General features: G+C 38.3%; 1 protein-coding gene across 1 annotated transcript in view; it reads left to right on the plus strand.

Moving 5' to 3' along the window:
• The window catches only part of MET (MET proto-oncogene, receptor tyrosine kinase), a 125,675-nt gene that overhangs the window by 73,382 nt on the left and 29,270 nt on the right, over positions 1-23,023 (plus strand). The window contains exons 4-11 of the mRNA XM_068549346.1: positions 4,307-4,441; positions 5,457-5,630; positions 10,720-10,880; positions 12,641-12,743; positions 12,855-12,991; positions 13,663-13,824; positions 14,590-14,689; positions 18,181-18,399. Of these exons, the coding sequence (XP_068405447.1) occupies positions 4,307-4,441; positions 5,457-5,630; positions 10,720-10,880; positions 12,641-12,743; positions 12,855-12,991; positions 13,663-13,824; positions 14,590-14,689; positions 18,181-18,399 (1,191 nt within the window). The remainder of the gene's footprint in view (positions 1-4,306; positions 4,442-5,456; positions 5,631-10,719; positions 10,881-12,640; positions 12,744-12,854; positions 12,992-13,662; positions 13,825-14,589; positions 14,690-18,180; positions 18,400-23,023) is intronic.

Raw genomic sequence — 23,023 nt, forward strand, 5'->3', positions numbered from 1 at the left:
CCTCAAAAGGTTAAACATAGAGTTACCATAAGACCCAACAATTCCACTCCTAGGTATATACCCAACAGAAGTGAAAACATATATTCTCACCAAAAGTTAGACTTGGGTGTTCCTAGCAGCATTATTCACAATAGCCAATAAGTAGAAACAACCCAAATGTCAATCAACTGATAAATGGATAAATAAAATATAGTATATTCATACAAAAGAATATTATTTGGCAATAAAAAAGAATGAAGTACTGATACATACTCCAACATGGATGAACCTTGAAAACATTAAGTGAAAGAAGCCTGTTACAAAAGACCACATATTGTAGGATTCCATTTACATGAAATGTCCAGAATAGGAAAATCTGTGGAGATAGAAAGTAGATTAGTGGTTACCAGGAACTGGAGGGTATGACGGGCTAGGGTGCATGATGGCTAAGGGGTGTGGGGTTTCTGAGGTAATGAAAATATTCCAAAATTGGTTGTGAAGATGGTTGCACAAATCTGTGAATATGCTAAAAACCACTGAATTGTCTACTTTAAGAAAATGAGGAGAAAAACCACATATCTCACGTTATGTGAGAAATAATATCTCATGTTAAGTTGTATTCATCCTTCTTAAAGAAAATTAAATTCTAAAACAGTTTAATCAAAAATAGGACTCTGTGTGTGGGGTGAAGAGGGCTGGCCTTTATGTATTTATAGATATATTACATAGAATTACTTTGTTCAGGGTCATGAATTTGGGGCCCTAGCCACAAGGTTTTATTTTATTTTTACATATATTTCTTCCCTTGTCCTCCCCCAGGTAATTTGAGATCATAGCCACCACAGTCAAGTAAATTCAGATTCCTCCCTACTCCCTCACCCTAGTCTTGTATTTTCAAGAGCATTAAAGAAAACGGTTTTGAGAACTAAACACTAAAGATTAGTTGTCAGCACAGTAGAAACTAAAAAGATAGCTGCCAGTCTTCTATTTCTTACTCATTGTCCTAAGACTGTCAGGTGATTTATCATAAGAATTAAATTTAAATGCTGGATTCTGTTCTGTCCTTAGAAATATCTCCATGACAACCAAAAGGAACTCCTAACTTCTTGCAAACATTGCTTCAGGAGTATTTTGAGAGTTAAAGTGGTTACCCAATCATTTCGAATTCTGGCAATAAGAGAAAGTGAGGAATTAATAATAGAAACAATAGCAATAGGTATCCCTCCAGAGAAAGGGCTAATGATCAACTAAAAATGTATTTGCATCTGTGATATGACCTCTGCCTGAAACTGCAAGCAGTCGTCTCAATTTTCCACACAGCCTTCCTGTCTTCTCTGGTTCATTCCTTTTTCTATAACAAGCCACACTTATCCTAGCTCATGATCAAAAGTTGAGCTTGCCAGCTGTACTAATAACATTTCCTCTGTGCCATCAAAAACTATTTAGATGTGGAGTCTTTCTCCTTAGGCACACTTAACTTGTGCAGCCAAGATTACTGAAACAAGGAGTATTTGGCAAGGCAAATATATTGTGAAATTTGTTTTAATGCTTTGACTCATAAGTGGCTCTTGGGAGCTCAGAGTTGAAGTTTTTTATTGGTATTTACTCTGGTGCTCCAAGAGTAGATCAGTTGAGTGTTTAAAAAGAGGTCAAGCAAACAGATTCTGACATGAGATAAAGCTCCTTGGAAACCTGACTCTCGTACTTTCTAGCTGAGATTCTCTGTCATCTTTTCTTTATGGAAAACAATAGTACCTACCCTGTAGGATTATTGTGAGGAGTAAACAAAATACTCATTTAAAGCACTTAGCACAGTGCCTGGCTCAGTTACCATCATATATGGTGTTCTTCAGACAAAAAGTCTTAACTGGTAATGCACCAAATCAATCTATCCAAGTTCCAGAGGTGCAAAGAGCTTCTTTATGAAAAGAGTAATGTTAATCCTTTCTGGGAAATGAATATTTGGATGGGCTTAAGATAGTTGATAAAGTCAAAGATGATGACCTATTAATTAAGAAGGGATTGCTTATTATAGATAGGGGAAATGATATTAAAGAGAGCAAGAAGATAGGAGACAGAACAGTAGTAGGAGGTGACTGTTATGTAGCAGGTCTGAATAGAATGGAAGGTATAAGAGAGACAGAAACAAAACGCAAATACCTATAGGCAGGTTCAGAGGGATGAATGATGTCCAGTGAAGTAGAAAGCACAGAATGAGGCAGAGAACAGAGTCAGGTTATTAAGAGAGGCTGGTGTATTGTTTTGGTTTTTACTTGTGTGTGAGAAAATGAAATTTTTTTTCGCCTTTGCAGTTTGAAGTGATTGACAACAATCAGGGAAATATGAAAACATTGGGGGGCAGGGAGGCGTGAGGGGTAGGAAAAATAAGAGGTGGTGAGCACCAGAAGTAAGTCAAGATAGAAAAATTGGTTAACTGAAATCTGGATAATTTGGGAAAGAAGTTTTGTGTGCTGATAGTCTACTTGTAACCAGCACCAAAAGGGAGGTAGGACTGGTAATTGAACTTCTTTTTACTTCCCCTACAAAAGTCACAAATAACTATTTGGCCCTAAATTTAGGAATAACAGTAGTTTCCATCCTTTCCCATTCTGACCAAATGACCTTTGATCCATCACTTAACTTCTGTGCAAATATAGCCACCCTGCTTAATGGAGTTGTTTTGAAAGTGTTGAGTGTTTGGGATAGAACAAATGTTAGAAAAAAAATGTCATGGTGTTTCATTTTTATAGCTCTGTGTGAGCATGGTTGGTTTCTCTATCAACAGTCCACTCTCTGGGAGCAAATTAGGGACTTTGGGAATCTTCCCAAATTGTTTCAGGCTACTTGACTCCTTTATTATACTGAAGAAAAAATTTACTACTGGTTCCCCAAAACATTTGTATGTTGTGTGTTTGTTAGAGTACTAAGCAGTTCATTCCCATTGTATGGATAAGAAAGCTGAGGTAGAAGGAGTGGTTATTTATTATTTAATCCTCATCTCACAGCTGCCCACGTTTGTCCGATGATTTCAAACACATGGCAAATGCACTTTCAGTGAAATGTAAAAGGGTATTTGGATGTCAGGCAATTTCACAAAGTCAATTTCAAGACCAGAGCTATGCTCAGCCTCCTGTACCCTCCTGTAGATACAACCTTATGCCCTATTTAAGAATGAGAGGGCTTCCCTGGTGGCGCAGTGGTTGGGAGTCTGCCTGCCAATGCAGGGGACACGGGTTTGAGCCCTGGTCTGGGAAGATCCCACATGCCACGGAGCAACTAGGCCCGTAAGCCACAACTACTGAGCCTGCGCGTCTGGAGCCTGTGCTCCGCAACAAGAGAGGCCGCGACGGTGAGAGGCCCACGCACCGCGATGAAGAGTGGCCCCCACTTGCTGCAACTGGAGAAAGCCCTGGCACAGAAACGAAGACCCAACACAGCCAAAAATAAATAATAAATAAATAATAAATAAATTAAAAAAAAAAAAAACTGATGAAAATTTATAAAAAAAAAAAAAAGAATGAGAGTCCCTCTGAGTGCTCCTAAACTCTCCTGTAGTCTGAGTGTTCATCTCAGATAGTCAGCTGATTTGGACTTCATTATTACTGGGTTCTAGCAGCTGGGCAGATGGAAATTATATAGCTGAGAACCATCCCAAATTAGAAATACCTAACAGCAAGAATCACACCAATCATCAAACCTCATTTCCAAGGCATTGTTAAAACCATCAGGCCTTATTGTAAAACCAGGCCAAGAAGCAGAACTTTAGTTATAATCAAAGTAAAAAAGTATGATGGGACAATGGTCTGTAAGAAATGACAGCACACCATTTCAAAGTTAGCTGAGGGCCTATCTTGACCTCAAAAGATCTATACATATGGCTTAAGAGTAGCAAAGCTGGAACCAAATCCAGGTCTTCAGACTTCCCATTCACTACCCTTTCCATTACATCAAGGGAAGCTGCTCAGTGGGGAGGGTCAGGAGAATACATTAAAAAATAATCCAGAATCCTTGTAGCATAAGGGAGGTCTTCTGTGCTAGGGAGAGTTTTGGCTCCTTCAGTCCCTAATACAGTCGTGAGGATTTGTCTGCATGTGCTGGCTGATTGACTGGAAGATCTCCTTCCCTTGGGGGTGCAGATGAATTGTCTTCAAGGCAGGAGATTAGAAGATGTCGTATTGATTTACAGTGAGATAAACTGTTGGGCCTATAGTTCAAACACCCATGAGCTCGTCTAATCTGGTATTACCATTATCGTCCACATTTTCCCCTGACAGTATATTTAAACTGAGCTTGTTGGACTAAGGGTGCTTTCTGGTTTGTTTCTCAGGTTGTGGTTTCTCGATCAGGATCATTAACCCCACACGTGAATTTTCGCCTGGATTCCCACCCTGTGTCTCCAGAAGCAATTGTGGAGCACCCGCTAAACCAAAATGGCTATACACTCGTTGTCACTGGGAAGAAGGTAAGCCCTGTTCCCCAGGTAGGTTCCATGAATGTGGTTCCTCCTCAGTGGATATTTACAGCCAGTGTCATCTGGTCCTTTTTAACTTCTCTCTTCGTCTGGATTCACCTCTCTTCTATCAGGTTCTTTCCTGAGTATTCCAGAGATCTTCTGAAATCAAGTTAAATTTTTACTCGGAGAAGATTGGACCTATGTTAGGTCCTCTTCATGATGTGAACTTCTCCTTTTGTCCTGTATTTCTCAATGAGAAAAACAAACACGCAGAATGAGAATTACAGTCCTAAGGGCAGAACTCTAGTGCAGGCAGATAAATCCTGAAGTGTACCTTGGAATCTGACGCTGGCCAGTAATCCCTTTTCTCTGAGAGGAGGTGCATTTTGATGCCAGAATGATATGTAAACTTACTTAGAATTTCCCGGGGGTTCAAGTGTGTTTTCCAGCAGCTTAATTTATACTCTCTTGAGGGATAAATTGGGAGATTGGGATTGATATATATACACTACTATATATAAAATAGAAAATAAAGACCTACTATATAGCATGGGAACTCTACTCAATACTCTGTAATGACCTATATGGGAAAAGAATCAAAAAAAGGGTGGATATATGTGTATGTATAACTGATTCACTTTGCTGTACAGCAGAAACTAACACAACATTGTAAATCAACTATACTCCAATAAAAATTTTAAAATAAAATAATAAAAATAACATCATCTCAGACAGAGCAAAATGTCCTAGTAAATAGAACCTCTAACATTGCATGGTAATGCTTGTGTTCACTGGACAGTAATGGTAACTTTTATCACATATGCGCCAACAGTGGAAGGAAGGAAGAAATTTGTTTTTTTTTATTTTAATCACGTAAGCATTATTACATGATTTGGACACATAGGTGCTATCCCTGTCAGGCTCTGTAAAATTATATTTATATGTATCTTCGATGTACTTAGTTTTTATTAACAAGCAAACAAAAAAACCCTCTGGAAGCTCTTTCCATCACTTGTCTTCACAGATCACCAAGATCCCGCTGAATGGCTTGGGCTGTGAACATTTCCAGTCCTGCAGTCAGTGCCTCTCCGCCCCTTCCTTTGTGCAGTGTGGCTGGTGCCATGATAAATGTGTGCGATTGGAGGAATGCCCTGGCGGAACATGGACTCAAGAGACCTGTCTGCCTACAATCTACAAGGTAGAAGTCTCTGTCAGCTGTCATGTGTGTTTTTTGGAAATCATAAATCCCATTGATGGAAAAATTCAAAAATTAATGTATTCATTTAGCTGTGAGGCATCAGCCCAAGCACCGTCTCCCTCCACGTTTTTCTTTTTCTTTTTTTTTTGGCCGCAACACGTGGCACGTGGGATATTAGTTCCCTGACCACGGAGCAAACCCACGCCCCCTGCATTGAAAGCACAGAGTCTTAACCACTGGACCACCAGGGAAATCCTACCCCCCAGGTTTTTCCTTTAGGGTGGTGTTTGGGCACATGCCCCTAGGCCCTGCACTTGAAGTGCTTGCTTCACACTCTCCTTGGGCAGTTGCTCTCCCTTAGAGCTATGTGAATAAAAGAGTGGTGGCTAGAGAGCAATACTGCTCTCCATTTCCTCACACTGGGACCTGTTCCCTTCTGGCCTGCCCATTCTCTGATTCCTCACCAGCTGCTTTATCTACCAGGTGCCCAGGCATGAGCCTTCATCACACACGGGGATCCACTCATGGCATAATCCAGAACCCTAACCTGGACCGTGCAAGCTAGAGATCCCAGCCATGCTGGAGCAGGCCAAACAGGAGGTTTCGTTCTGTCTGACACATAGATGGTGGCTGTCTCATCACTGATGAGTCTAGAGGTTACCTCTCAGGGCAAGGTGGGAAGCAAGTGGATGGTGGACAAATGGGTGACTGTGCCTTCTCTCAAAGTTCCTGGAAGAGAAGTAAAAGCACAGCTGATGACTACACTAACCTCTATACTCTGTAAGCCGATTCATTATTTAATCCATTCCAAAAACATTTACTGACTGCATACCACACAGCTGGCACTCTTCTAGACAATGGGGAGATACAGTCCCAGACAAGACAGAAGTGCCTCCTGCTCTTAGAGAACTGAGCTTCTAGAAGTGGACTTCAGCCATGACGTTGTAGCCATGCTCTCTAACTCTCCGTTGCCTTATTTACTTAAGGATGTGGTTGGCGCTATGAAAATCTCCATGGCAATTTTTTAAAATTTTTTTCTTGATCCAAACACATTTTACTCGAAGCTACTTCCCTGGTGAGGACCCAGTGTATATTTTCTCTGCCTGCATGTGGAACAGTTGGACTTTACTAAGTAGTTCCTGTGAAAGATTCAAGTTAAAGGTCTTGGTCGGTCTCCTGGTTCAAGCCCAAGTAAACAAAGTGTACGAGTCAGAACAGGAACCTCCCCCAAGATCATGGCTGTTTTCATTTAGCTACGGTTTGGGGAAAGATTTGTACCGGGTGACTGGGTTTTAAACCAAATCATTTTATGTTAGGTGTGACACAGTTATTAAGACTTAGCTTGATCAGCTAGAGAATAAACCAGGAGATAAGAAAGCAAATTTAAATCTATACTGTATTATTTATGCACTTTTTGTGTGTTTAATATACTTTTAAAACCACATGCAGTTTTATACGTTTTAAAACACGTAGCCGTGGCGATTTGAGACACCAGACCTCTGAATTCAGCTATTCCATGAAAGAGATATGGGGAGTGTGTGTGTGTGTGTGTGTGTGTGTGTGGTGTGTGTGTGTGTGCAATTAAATCACAACAATTTCATTTCAAAAACAGCCAAGCTGATGTTTTAAATAAAAAGCAGGTTAAGAACTTGTACAAATGAAACATTTAATTTTGACCAATGTACCTCCTTTTATTAGTAATGAAAGCTATATTAAAATGGTTAAAAACAGTAAATATTTTAGAATTTTCTAGAACCAGAGAATCTCTCATAATGTTTGAATCCCCCCACAACCCCGCACCTTCCCTAACTCCAGCACTCTAGCTGGAAATTTTTAAAAGGTTGGACTGCATCGTGCACAATTCACTGAGGCTTGGGTGCTACAGTTAGAAAAAACGTAATGCAGCTGAGTCCATAAATCCCTTTCGGTTCATAGTTGTTAGGAAGATTTCATGCTGCACTAGAGCATGACATTTAGCATTCTTACTGCAAAAAATAAGACAGATTATTCATCTTTTTCTTATCTGTCTTAAACGCTGCAAGCACAAAACCCAGCTAATGTGTAGAGTTTCACTTTCCAATAAATGTAAGTCAACCTGCTTTTCAAGGCACATGATGTTCAGTGGCTGAAATTCTTTGCAATTCCACATATGAAATATTTCAGGATTGCAAGCCCATTATTTTGTTTCAAACATGTTATCTGATCTTGTACTTAGAGAGCAATGAAAAATGCTTCAGAAAAGGAAGAGCACTTTCCAATATATTCTGAATTTATTAGGATAAAACTGTCATTCTTGTAGGGTTAGAGTTCAGTCCCAGTGAGACAATAAAACAGTTTATTAATTGATCAGAAGACTCAGATAAGAAGCAACAGCGATATCTTATGAGGGACCTGAGATATCTTATCTCACGCCTGCAATATACTGCCACCAATATATTTGTGACATTTACTGAAGAGACAAATTTTAATTTTCCAAGGCTTTTGGTGGTGGTGGTGGTGGTGTTGTTTTAACTTTCTCATGTATATCCTAATGGGTTTTGAAAATATGATCATTTAAATCATTTTCACCTGTGAAAGGACAGTAAGTAGCTGCTTTTGTGGCTAGCTCTACCCTATCCAGACCCAGCCTCTGTGGCTTTATGCCGGACACTCATTTCCTTCTCACAGAGTTTCTCTACCCTCAGGATAACTCAGAGTTTGCCAGCCCATTGTTGGTTCTGTCCAAGGGTGTGTAGTCCAAGACTGCGTCCTTCCTTTTCCCCTGGAAGAGTGAACGTTACCCCATAAGCTAAGGCAGAAAAGCTCAGATGCCCCCCTCTAATATTTCAGCCAGAAGAGGAAAGCTAAGTAGAGCTGGCTTTTCAAATCCTGATGATCTAGCAGAGGTTTTATAGTATCCCTTTCTGTTGCCAGCACACCAACCGAACAACTCTCCATGTCTTTTCTGAAATCATCACCTAATCCCTTTGCCTTATATAGGAAGTGATGATGAATGTGGAGTGACAGATTTCAATTTTTTTTTTTTTTAACATCTTTATTGACTTCAATTTTTACATAGAAAGGGGGGAATCCAGACAGCGGGATCAGGCCAACATCAGCCTTGGGCTGTTTTCAGTGGGCAAGACTCCTCATTAAAAGAGGAAACAGCAGCTGTGTGACTGCCTCAGGCTGAAGAGAGTCCGGGAGGGTTAGATGTCTTGTTTTCCTCCTCCTGGATTTCTAACATAATAATAAACAGATATTTTTTTTTCCTAGCAGTTCTCATTTGGCTAGACAGGGGCGAAGTAAGTTTTCATGAAAGGCACAACTGTGTAATGGATTTCATGGGTAAAATAGCTATCGTAAAAGCATTAAGCTAAGACTTTTGAAGGGGTTTGACAACAAGGGTATGACTTTGGTTTGTGGTTATTTACTTGGGAGGGAAGGGAATGTTTGCAAATTTGTATTTTGCTAAAAGCTATTCTAAATTGTAAAAGAATCACTTTTACACTTTCACTAACTTGTCTTTAGCAAATGCCTTTACTGGCTCTTGAGTTGCCTCTGTAGTGGTGCTGTGTTTTCCCACCATTGTACTTTACAGCACAATTTACATGTCCCCCCAAAAGAGCATTTCCTCTCTCAATTGTCACAAAGCTGCTGAGAAGCTTATTTTTAACATAGAAATTTGTTTTGTTTTAATAGTTTTAGCCTAAGAATAGTTGTTGTATAGACTTCATAAGAGCCTAATGCTATCTTATATCACAGTTGCCAAATTTTTATTAATGAATTCAAGTTTTACATTTTTTTTTTTTTTTTTTTTTGGCGGGGGCTGTGTTGGGTCTTCGTTGCTGTGCGTGGGCTTTCTCTAGTTGCCGCGAGCAGGGCTACTCTTCATTGGGGTGCGCGGACTTCTCACCGCAGTGGCTTCTCGTGTAGCAGAGCACAGGCCCTAGGCGCGCGGGCTTCAGTAGTTGGGGCGCGTGGGCTCAGTAGTTGTGGCGCACGGGCTTAGTTGCTCCGCGGCATGTGGGATCTTCCCAGACCAGGGCTCGAACCCGTGTCCCCTGCATTGGCAGGCGGATTCTTTAACCACTGCGCCACCAAGGAGGCCCAAGTTTTACTTTTAATAAACCAAAGATGAGCCTGCAATAATAAAAGGAACCTATTACTTATTTAATACTGAGCCTGAGGAAAAAAAGTCAATCCTAGAAATGAGATGTACGGTGATGCCAAGGGAGATAATTAGAAACATTGCTACAATACAGATCACATGTGGGGCTCTCTCCAATTCTGTTTTTATCTACTTCTAATAGAAATAATATATTGAACATATTAAATATTACATCATTTAGTTTGTCAACTAACCAGCTGGTATATATCAAATAGTGACCATATTTAAAGAAAAAATAAAAGTGACAGATTAGTAATAAATATGAATTAAGTATAAAGGAATAGGTTCACTTATTCATTTGTTGATACCTGGCCTGCAGTAGATGATTTATAGTGAGTGAATGAATGAATGGCAGATATGTATTGAATATCATCTATGTGGTTGATATTATGATAGGTGATAAATGCAGCTATGAAAACACTGGGTGCAGAAAGAGGTATTTTTACTGTGTGACTTTCTCCTCTGGGTGGGGAATACCATAGCAACATGAATGTAGCACACACCCAGCTGGCATACAGAGCAAGGCATATATTAGGGCTTGGCTTCTAGGGCCTGTAAAGGAGTTTTGATCAGAGTTCAATCTGGAGGCCCATGAAGGGGTTATAAGCGTGTAAAAGTCTGGGCCCAAAGTGTGTCTGCGCCCAAGAAGGCCCTTCGTCCCCACCCAGGCTGAATCTGCTCTCTCTCTCCCATCTCTGGATCTCCTGAAAATAGCTTGCTTCATCAGCCTGTCAGATAGTTTTAATGTTTGTTCCAGATTCTCTGAAATTTGTGACCCTTTTTCCTATAGTGAAAATTCATTTTTTTTAGATAATGGGAGAAGGGAAGGATTTCAGACTCTTTGAGTATACATATTTTGTTTGTTTGTTTGTTTCTTTTCCACACCTATGAAAGATAATAATATACTGGGTTTTTTTAAGTTCTATATTGTCCTCATAGGTTTTCCCAACTAGTGCCCCCCTTGAAGGAGGGACAACGCTGACCATATGTGGCTGGGACTTTGGATTCAAGAGGAATAATAAATTTGACTTGAAGAAAACCAAAGTTCTCCTTGGAAATGAGAGCTGCACCTTGACTTTAAGTGAGAGCACGATAAACATGTAAGGACATGAAATCGCTTGGCCAGGGTGTGCTTGGAAAACGGGTTTTGTCTTTGAATGAATCTTGTAAAACTCGCCCCAAATGTCTGTCTCTTGAGTTAAAAAGCGTCTTGGCCCATCACTCCCCTTGCGGATTTGTTTTGTTTTTAAAACTGTTTACTCACCAGGATTAAGGAGGAAGAAAGGTGACATTACTCAGGTGAAGAAAAGAAGAATCTAGCATCTGGGAGTTTTTCAAGCATTTTTGTAACAACTCTTGAGAAATTGAGTAGATTTGAAAGAATAGCACTGTTTGGGGTCATTCCATCTTTAAAGTCTTCAAATAAAGAGAGTCTCAAACAGCTTTTTCTATAAAAATCAGAAAACAGCTCAATATGGACCCTCTCTTCTAAATTCGCTTTCTAAACCTCAGAAATGTAATGAAGCAGCTGAATCACACTTTTGAGACTTGTTTATGATGAGTTTAAATTTATATTTACCTGATATTTATTGGCACTGTAATGGAGGGAGTGTATCTCATTTAACCATTCCCAAATCTTGGGAAATGGCAATGTTATCCCTATTTTACAAAGATGGTAACCGAAGTTCAGAAAGGTGGAGTGTAGATTAGCAGAGGTAATCCAGAGGGTAAGAGCTGAACAGGCCTTCAAACTCAGCTCTCGTGATTCAAGACCTGTTCCTGTTCTACTGTATTCTACATGTAACTTCTATAAGATCTGAATCCCATAACGAACAGAGAACCCAGAAATTTTAAGTTATGTAGTAACAACAACCAAACATTTAACGTTTTATAGTTGAACCTATTCTTTCAAGCGGTTATTTTATACCTAGTAGAATTCCCTTCAGGGTTATACAAAGATCTAAATCTACTCATTTTACAGAGGCCAAAACATCAATTAATGTCATACTTGTTTAGCTTAATGGCAAAACAAATTCATTCTAGAAATCCCCCTTGTAAGTTCTTGCTCATTGTATTGTAAATTAGAGCCTGTAAAAGTGAAACATAATTCATCCTCTTTTGTTTGCAGGGCAGAAATAGAGACACAAATGTAGAGAACAAATGTATGGACACCAAGGGGGGAAAGTGACAGGGGAGGTGGTGGTGGTGGGATGAATTGAGAGATTGGGATTGACATGTATACACTAATATGTATAAAATGGATAACTAATAAAAACCTGCTATATAAAAAAATAAATAAAATAAAATTCAAAAAAAAGTTATTTAATAAAACAAATTATATTTATACTTCTTAGGATTATAATAAGATTATTAATTCAAAAATAATTCTGTGGAAAGCCTATCACAATTTCATCATTTTTTAAGTAACTTAAATAAACACGTGAACCACAGAAATGTATCTTTTGACATAGTTTAAAGAAGAGATTCTGCTTAGTTGTAATCAGCCCATTGTTTCATATGCTGTTGAAACACCATTTCTCCATCTTAAGTATGCCAAACATTATGCCTATAATTGTATATTACTAGATTATTATGAACTTTTCAATTGGTGAGGTCTGCATTGATGAGGTTTAACATTTCCTGTTTTGTCTGTATGAATAATACAAGACAGTCAATATAAAGTTTCGCATAATAGTACAAAAACAGAATTATACAATTTTCAATTCTAATGCTTACCTGGAAACTCTGCTTGCTATTTAGAGTAGTCAGCTCACTATTTAGAGATAATGTCCCATAATATAAAACAGCCAACCTAGAAAATGCCTTTGGATTTATAACATATAAAACTTTGTTGTTTCAGGTTGAAATGCACAGTTGGTCCTGCAATGAATGAACATTTCAATATGTCCATAGTTATTTCAAACAGTCGAGGGACCGTACATTATAGTACATTTTCCTATGTGGTAAGTCTAGGCATTAATTTTCTCATGAACTAAGATATTTAATTATTACTTTATCTACTTAGAGTTATAAAATTAACAAGTTATTTTGTTTTGTTTCTATCTCTCATTCAGGATCCTATAATAAAAAGTATTTCTCCAAGTTATGGTCCTAAAACTGGTGGCACTTTACTTACATTAACTGGAAAGCACCTAAACAGTGGAAATTCTAGACACATTTCAATTGGTGGAAAAACTTGTACTTTAAAAAGGTGTTGTAGTTTATTTTTTGTTGCATCAGTCAAGACGGATTAATATGTATACCTAACAAATCAAGAAAAGATTGTTCTTCTTTTGTGGCAAAAAATCAAGACGTTTATTATTTATTCTCCATCTTACAAAACTTTCTCCTTCCCAAATCCATCCACTCCTTTTTGCTGATTTTTCTACCCTTCCCTTATAGTTTATTAATTCCGCTTTTAAGCTTTGTCTTCCCATCCACCTTCTTTATTGTTATGTTTAATATCCCACCTATGCTATAAGCTGTGAGATTCTGGTAATTGACAATAAATTAAGATAAACATTTCCATCAAGATTTACAATTAGATCAAATCACTTTGGAGAGGTGAGAAGCATGAGGGAGAGTGGGTTAGGAAGTTACGTTTCTTAGATTTGGGAGAGCTCAGTTTAATCAAGTGCCAAAAGGATACTTTAAAATTGCTTAAAATCCCAAATATTTCTAAGTCAAGGATGGCCTAAGTTTGGGATCCAGTCAATTGTAAATTGACTACAATTTCTAGATTAGAAAGAGTTTTTTTCTAGACCACATCAGGAAATTCCCATTTAGGAGCCACTGACTGATACCCTTTTGATTTATGTATATAATTCTAATATATGTGTGTCTCTAATAGCAAAGGTCCATTTTCTTAATTTTTTTGTTCAGTGTTTCAGATAGTATTCTCGAATGTTATACCCCAGCCCAAAGCACTCCAACTGAGTTTCCTATTAAATTGAAAATTGACTTAGCCAACCGAGAGATGAACAGCTTCATTTACCGGGAAGACCCCATTGTCTATGAAATACATCCCACCAAATCTTTCGTTAGGTAAGTAAAAGCTTCTGATGGGTATAAGAAAATAATGAACGTGAGGATGACTGGCTGTCGAATAGTGGAAAGGAAGACAGTTTTATCTCTGGATTTGATACTGTTGCATTTTTTTTGAAGGCTACCTTTCCAATTCAGGAGTGAAAACTACATTCAGGCTCTGAGTGCAATTTGACTTTATCAGTGCTAGTTCATGCCATTTTATCCTATTCTAAATAGATTTCATTAAAACAGTTTAACTGGACATCATAGTATTGATATTTATGCACTTATATTATGTACATTTTAATTCTATACTAACCTTAGTGCCTAAAAGTGGAATCACCTTTTTCTCTTCATTCTTCAGTGTGTTTTTGCCCTGCCTGCTTTACACACAGCTTTTCCCTATATCAGACTCCCTCTGAATCAATATCTCATTGGACCCAATTCAGTCTGCCTTGTTTCTGTTAATTCTATCAGTCTAGCAGCAACAGTTAAGTTCGTTTTTCCTTTGTATTTTTTTCAGACAGGAAAAAATATTTCTTTTGCATATTTTGTGAATAAAAAGACAAATGCATTTCTTCAGCTTATGAAATATGAATTTTTAAAACGCTTTCAAGTTAAATAAGTTATGGCCAAAGAAAAACTACCACTGAACTTTGATTTGACTTTGGCTGTGGCTATAACTTGCAGTCACTACATGTGATTTAATTTAATTTCTCTCTTAAAATACTTGATAGAGAAAGAACCTCTCAATATTGCTGTTTTTCTATTTTATTTTGCCAGTGGTGGGAGCACAATAACAGGTGTTGGAAAAAACCTGAATTCAGTTAGTATCCTGAGGATGGTAATAAATGTGCACGAAGCGGGAAGGAACTTTACAGTGGTAAGTCCTCTGAGTGATAGTTGTGCTTAGAGCTCAGCATCTCTGCTTCTACCACCAGCTTTCAGGGTAGCAGAGACATTTCAGTTTTGCCTTTAATGTTTGCTAGTAATCTTCCTTGCAGCATAGGTCAAATAGTATTTTCTATTCACCAACTAAAATTATCTAGTCTCAGGCTAACATTATAAAACACACACACACACGTAATATTTAGACACAGATAATGATTATCAACTTGAGGCAGTGTTTTTTAAAGACAGTCAGTACAAGGGCAAACCACATCATTCCCTGTCTTAGTCAGTTCAGGCTGCTATAACAAAAATACCATAGACTGGGTGGCTTACACAACAAACATTTATTTCTCACAGTTCTGAAGGCTGGTAAGTCCGAGACCAGGGTGCCAGCAGATCTGGCTGTCTGGGGAGGGCCTGCTTCCTGGTTTGCAGATGATTATCTTCTCATTGTATCCCCACATGGAGGTGAAAGAAAGAGGCAGCAAGATCTCTTGTGTCTCTTCTTATGACGGCACTAACTCCCATCATGAGAACTTCACTCTCATGACCTACTTACCTCCCAAAGGCCCCATCTCCAAATACCATCACACTGGGGATTAGGCTTCCAACATATGAATTTGGGGAGGATGCAATCATTCAGGCCACAGCATTTCCCTATCCCCCCTTTTTTAATACCCCGTAGAACATCAACCCTTTTGCTCTAATAAAACCCTTGGGTAAAGCCTCTAATCTTGCCACAGCATCCTTGTCTTCCTAAGTGGTACAGTGTTTTCTTACACATCCCTGCTTCTTACCATTCCTCTTGTGCCTTGGTTAGCATCAAATAATGAGAAAGAGCATTAGAATATTTATGCCCTAGATTGTGTATGTTGTTTGGTATTTCTCCACCTTTTTTATTTTATTTGCAAGGTCAATCAGAATTTAACTGAATTCCTCCTTAAAAGTGATCGACCTATTTTGTGCTCTAACAATTTTGAGGCATCACATTAAAATGGTAGTTTTACTTCAGACCTTAGGAAGTTTGGAGTTATTTACAAAGATTTCATATTTTTGTTGTTTTTCTTTGATATAAAATATCCATAATCTAGTTGGACTTGTACATGCAACTTAGAATGAAAGTTCTAAGTGCCCCCTCTCAAGCAGGGGCTTGACTGGGGAGGCAATAGATTGAATTACAGCACTTCCTTTTAGATTCCCATCCAATATTTTGTGAAGGCTAAGGCCACAGTGTGCTTTAATTACAAAAACCAATTTGGGGCTAAAAATGTCAAGCCAAATCACCAAACAATGAGGTCATCTCAAATGAAATTTTTCTTGACCTTCTCAGTCAGCCACATTGCATCACCTCTAAAGAGTATTATTAGATTTTTATAATATTCCTGAGAGATCGTACTCCAGGGAGTCACCGTATGAAGTAGAGAGCTTTGAAACCAATCCCCGCACATGGCCACAAACAAAGTTAGAATACCGCCGCTATTAATTTAAAGGACATCGGTTCTCCACAGCCAGGCATAGCAATTTTTCATTAACCTATAAAAATAACAGTAACCCTCTTTGGTGTTGGCATGTGACTTTTTAAAGTAGAAATCTGAGAAATTATTAGTTTATCTAATTCACACCAAGACTGCGTTATTGAAATAATGGCTAAGTTTTCTTCCTTCTCCCTCACCAGCATTATGATGACATGTGGCATCATTCATTCATTTGTAATCAAATAGTTATTAAAACCTCCTAGATGTGCCAAGGAAGATTCAAACAATGGTAGAAGATTTAAATCTTATCCGTTTACATATCTGGAAATGTAAACTTCTCTTATTTTAGCCACAAACATTTTAGTACAATAGAACAATGCATTCAAATTGGACAGGAATGAAAAATTCAGTGGGTCTATTTGACTATTGTTTGTGAAAAACCTCTTAAAGAGACGTGTGTTCCTTCCATGTTCCCTGCTTCTTATAGAATTTGAAGCTGACCATGATGAATTGAACGCATTCATTATTTAGCAGAGAAAAACTCTTGGTCAGGTTTGACTTAGATATACCAATCCAGCCACAATAATTTTTAAGCCTAACGAACCCAAATATTTTAAAATAAAAATACTAATCACCTTCTTAACAAGATGCATATTAATTTGTTAATATGCATTATGTCCCAGAAGCCAGCAGTTTATTGTATAGTTTTCAAATTTCTTGTTATGTAGAGAATTACTGTAATAGCAGTAAAATTGTTCATTTCCTTTATTTCAAGATGATAGAATAAATAGCTTTTAGCATTATAATATGGATTTGATACAAAACTAAGTAATATTTTATTCATATTATATCTATGTATCAGTTTTCTTTATCTGCTTATAGCACACATTTTTTAATGTAGGATAATTTTTTTAATTATTTTTAAAAGAAAATATCAAATATCCAATTTTGTTTGTGCTTTTTATGTATATCCTGAGTCCTTTTTCTATTGTGGGCATAAGTAATTGTTTTATCTCCAACTCTACTTGTCAAAGAAAAGGAAATCTGAGGGATGTTGTTGCTTGTTTGTCTTTTCCTTGGAGGAAAAAAATGCAACCATTTAACCTTAAACGTGCCACTTTGTGTTGGTGGTTTAGTCTAAGCACAATCAAGAGGAAACCACATTTTCCAAACTTCTATAAATCAGAATTACAAAGGGGAAGATTTGAAATGAGAGATGGAAGGGCATGAAATAATAATAACAGAGCCTTTGTAAAATAGCATAGGAAAAGATTTATCAGTAGAGAATACAAAGTGAGCAAGAAGCCGTCCAGTGTGGGAGTTATGTGAATTTTAGGGTCAGTGGCGTAGGATTTATGTTCCCTACTTTGCCACTCAGAGCTGTGTGACCTGGTCTGATGACATCAGCTCGAAAAGCTCAGTTTCTTCATCTGTAATTATGTGTGTAATCGTAGCACCTACCTCATAGGATTATTGTGAGAATTAAATGAGACCAACCTTGTACTAAAGTATTTTGCACAGGACCTGGCACTCAGTAATTGATAGCTTAAAACACACTCATAAGATGACCTGTATACACTCCCAAATGTAAAATAGATAGCTTGTGGAAAGCTGCTGCATAGCACAGAGAGATCAGCTTGATGCTTTGTGATCACCTAGAGGGGTGGGATAGGGAGGGTGGGAGGGAGGCTCAAAAGGGAGGGGATATAGGGATATATGTATACATATAGCTGATTCACTTTGTTATAAAGCAGAAACTAACTCACCGTTGTAGAGCAATTATACTCCAATAAAGATGTTAAAAAAAAAAAAAAAAGACCGTGTTGTTTAGAGAATCACATCTGTCATGTTTCCAGAAATGTGTTCTTCAACATTAGGAAGTTAAATGGAGATATTTTTCAAAATTGTACATTTTCAATTGATTGTCTGAAACAGTGAAATGTGAAAGTTGCTATTGATGTTGTCAAGCTATGTTCTGTTTACAGTGGATAATTGTGTCTTACTATAGGCATGTCAGCATCGCTCTAATTCGGAGATAATCTGCTGTACAACTCCTTCACTACAACAGCTGAACCTACAACTCCCCCTGAAAACCAAAGCCTTTTTCATGTTAGATGGGATCCATTCCAAATACTTTGATCTCATTTATGTACATAATCCTGTGTTTAAGCCTTTTGAAAAGCCAGTGATGATCTCAATAGGCAATGAAAATGTACTGGAAATCAAGGTAAGAAATGCTTAAAATCATCTCTTAAATCATCAACTTGCACCTAATTGACTTCATAGCTATGTGAATAAAATTGTTGTACTTGGTCATTATCTTCTACTACATCGGCAAATATCTAAGCTCTGAGAAACAAATCTTTTTGACATAAGACTAAAAGGTATGTATAATCATGAACTGCTTTTTAATGAAGCATTTAAAAACTCTTTCTTGTGTATATATTAAAAAGTAAATGTGAGACACAAATCCATTAAAGTTGCCTATGATGTATTATTCTGCCAATGTTATATATTTCCCTGGACACCTAAATGTGCTCATTATAAGATAAAAGGTAAGAGTCATGAAAGTAAACGCATCAATTGTAGTTCTGTACTTCCTTCTAATTTGGAATTTTGTATCTGGGTGTGGTTATCTCTAAGCTGATTTATAAATGGAGCTGGATTTCCTCTACCTCAGAAATATATTAGCCTCTAAATATAATTTGATTGGACAATAACAAATCATCTTTTCTAACCCAGCCTGTTGCAAACAAAGAATACTAAAACCCAGAGAGGTTAAGTCGTTTGACAAGTGATCAAATCGTGGCAGAACAAAGACTAGAATACAACTCTTTTATGTTGCTTCAGTCACTTTTACTTCAGATAGTAATAAAAGAGGCAAAATGATCAAAACTTTAATTATCTGTAGCCCCAGTCTCTAGAAACAACAAAATATTTATCCTTCAACATGATGTTTTAGGCATGCAGAATTTTCCCCCTGAAAGATAGCCTGAGCAAATATGAACAAACACAAAGTAATATGATAGTCCTTGTTTTGATGTAATATAAATTCCCAAAGATCATCCCCATCTAAGTAAGAATATGTTTCTACTAAAATTTTTCTGCTTTTTCAACAAGATTTTATCTACAGCCAAACCCATGCACACGTTCATACTCATACAAGTTTACTAACCTCGCAATTATGTTTTGTGCAATAATTAAGCAAGCCCAGCATGAAATTAAATGGAAGCCTGCTTCAACGAACAGCATGTTTACCATAGCAGAGTTCTTTCATCTGCTTCTTTAATTAGTTTTAGAAAGGGAGAAAGAGCTTTTATCACTTCTTTTTTTTTTCAATAAAATTAATCTAGTGTGACCTTTTGCTTTCAACAATTACTGTGTTTGCCATTTGAAAGATACCATTTGGTTTTTCTTGATGAAAACAAAGGTTTATTTGCAAATATTTTTACACCGAGATAAACTCTATTTTTCTGTTCCTGTATTTATGATGGAAGGATTAGAGAAGAATGGTTCTTTATCTACCCTTTCAAGCAGTCTTATATGGAGGAGAAAACTCCTTTTTCTGTAAATTACATACCCATTATTCAATGTCCTACAAAATTGTTGGACCAAGAAAAGTATGATTTGACATCATCCTCAGCCTTTCAATGCTGTTCCCAACCTGGCCCAAGAGGCCTCTGGAAACAGACACAAGAGACTTTCTTTTCTTGCCTATACACGGAATGACTCTTTTCTCTAATAAGGGTCTAGCACCTGCCATGTCACAGAGTGGCAATCTGGGGAAAAAAGGAACAGTTTTGGGGGACTATTTTGGTGTCATGACTCAGTCTTCTCCCATATTCCATTTTACGTATGTGTAAGAGGAAATCTAGTATAAGAGAATCTTTGTGTGACAGCGATTTAACCCTTTATCAAATTCTAAAGTTGATCACATTAAAACCTCTGCCTCTCTGAGGGCAGAAACAAAGAAACATAAAGCAAGAGAAAAGAAAAAGCCTCTTCTGGACAAGCAGTGAACTGTTTTTTATCAAAAGAAAGGGGTGCCATTTTATTTCATGTTGTGCTTGTTCAATTACCGTTCAAAACATGAATGTGAACTATGTTTGTGTTCCATCAGTGAAAGCACTATGGAGAGAATTGTGTTTAGAGTGAGATTTGCTTCTTGTTGCCAGGAAGAGTTCGTGCTCCTCAAGCAGACATGCATACAAGAATTCCTTGGCTAAAAAGAGACTGTGATAGTTTCCAGCCCTAGTTGTGAGAATTGGCTTAGTCAATAGTTGGTGTAATGATTACACCATGGCCAAGAGGGTCAGCCAAGTTTGGATCAAGAGAACATAATAGAGATCAGGGATCAGTCATTCCTCAGGACTAATCAGAAACCCCATTAATGTGGGAGGTAGTTTATATCCAAGGCTTAGGCACCAGCTGTGGACAGTGGTCATCAGAAGTAGACATCTCAGGACTTCCCTGGTGGCGCAGTGGTTAAGAATCCGCCTGCCAATGCATAGGACACGAGTTCGAGCCCTGGTCCGGGAAGATCCCACATTCCACGGAGCAATTAAGCCTGTGCACCACAACTACTGAGGCTGCGCTCTAGAGCCCGCGAGCCACAACTACTGAAGCCCCTGCGCCTAGAGCCCATGCTCCACAACAAGAGAAGCCCACGCACCACAATGAAGAGTAGCCCTCTCTTACCGCAACTAGAGAAAAGCCTGTGCACAGCAACGAAGACCCAATGCCGCCAAAAACAAAAAATAAACAAACAAATTTATGGAAAAAAAAAGAAGTAGACATCTCTTTAGGAGTACACATTAAGGTACGGTGTTCATGTCAACAACAGCTCACATTTGTGTGGAATTTTAGTTAACACAGTACTTTGACATATGTTGTTTCATTTGAGACTCATGTGGACTTGTGAGGTTGGGAGGTCAGTGATGATTATCCCCATTTATAGATAAGTAAACAGAGGTTTAGAAAGATTAGGTAATTTGTTTTGGGTCATCTAGGGAGCAAACAGCATAACCAGGGCTCACACTCAAATTTCTTGATTCCAAATTTGGTCTTCTTTCCACTACATTACAAAGGCTTTCATATTAACTTTCATTTCATGTATACCAAAATACCTTTCATAATAGAGAAATTTTCTATCATACAGTACATGGATAGCTATACAATCCTTTAAGTGAAATAGCTGTAAACTCTTTAAAAATATCTAAAAGTCAATTCTGTTGAAAGAAACCCTGAATTTTTTCCTAATTATCTTATATGACTTTTTGTTCATGATCATATTTTATGGAAACTAGAGAAGCACAGTATTTAATGCTGGAACTAGGACTGCCTGACACTGCCCTGGGGCTTCATCTTATTCTGGAGCATATAGATATACATGGTAATAGAGATGCTTCAGAAGTCCAGTTTGGAGAAGTTGACTAAAACAGGAAAAGCAGCAGGAAGATCATCTAAGTCAGGGAACAGGGACTCAGGCTACGATACTAGGAGCATAAGATCAAAGGTTGAGAGCTCAGTTAGAGGCCTGTGGCAGTGTCTGGGCATCAGAAGGATCTAGAAGGGAGAGTAGTTCTGAGCTAACTCAGTCTACCTGCTTCCCAGAGCCAGCTAGAGTTTTGTCTTCCTCCCACTTCTGACTAATATACCTGCAATTATAGGCCCAAACCCATTCACAACCACCGTGAGGCCAGTTCTGTCTCTAGACAGGGTAGAAATGAATGGCTCTTTTCTTAGAGATCATTTGGCCCAATGTCAAGACCTATTCTTATTGATGGTGCTCATAAACTAGTACAGTTGACCCTTGAACAACACAGGTTTGAACTGCGCAGGTCCACTATACACGGATTTTTTTCAATAAATACATACTATAGTCCTATGTGATCCATGGTTGGTTGAATCTGTGGTTACAGAACCTCAGATACAGAGGGCTGACTGTGAAGTTATACATGGATTTTCAACTGCACGGGTGTCAGTGCCCCTAACCCCCCACGTTATTCAGGGGTCAACTGTATTTCCCTGTGCTACACACTTTAATATGCATTCTGTGGGGGAAAAAACCCATATTCCAGGGCACATAGAGAGCACCTGTGGTATCCCAGTGCCCCAAGTAGCCAATGAAGAAACCGGTTTAATTTTGGTTCATCCAGCTTTTCTCAAAAGACCTGGGAACTTTTTTCCCCAAATACCTGTTAATGTCCTGTGGACTTAGTTTTGAAGCTTTCTGTGCTGGTTCTTTGGCCTAGTTCCCAAGCTGAGGGGGCTCATATCCTCTGGATAAAATGTAACTGTCCCTCCACCATCACCCCACCTCACTGATTTTCTATTGCCAGCCTCCCTGGACCGTGGCCTGGCTGAGTCCTGCTACCATCCCCTCCATGGCCTTAACCGACTTTCCCAGACTCAACATTGTGGCCCCCTGGAGGCATGAAAACTTGCAAGACCCCGCCTGTTATGATGCTATTTTTCAAATCCTACCCACTTCCACTCCTATCTGCTCTGCTCTGTAACCAGCTCAGACATGGGTTCCCAGGCCTGAGTCCTAGATAGAAACGTCATACCTGGCCAGAGTTCAGTGGAAAGGGATAAGGGACATCCTGATATGACAGAGGAGTAACAGTTTTTCACTTTAGAAATATATTCATTTAAACATTACAGTGAGAGGAAGAAACTCTTACTCATCTTTATATTCCAGAGTTTTGTCTAACACACAGTAGTAGATGGTAAGTAGATTTGTATTAAATGGAATTGATTTGCTTCATGACCAAGTCCCTTCTTGAACCTTAGTTCTCAATGTGTAAAGCAGGAATGACCATAATACCTACCTCAGGGAAGTGTCTTTG

The sequence above is a fragment of the Eschrichtius robustus genome, chromosome 8 (assembly GCF_028021215.1).
Source record: "Eschrichtius robustus isolate mEscRob2 chromosome 8, mEscRob2.pri, whole genome shotgun sequence".
Lineage (NCBI taxonomy): Eukaryota > Metazoa > Chordata > Mammalia > Artiodactyla > Eschrichtiidae > Eschrichtius > Eschrichtius robustus.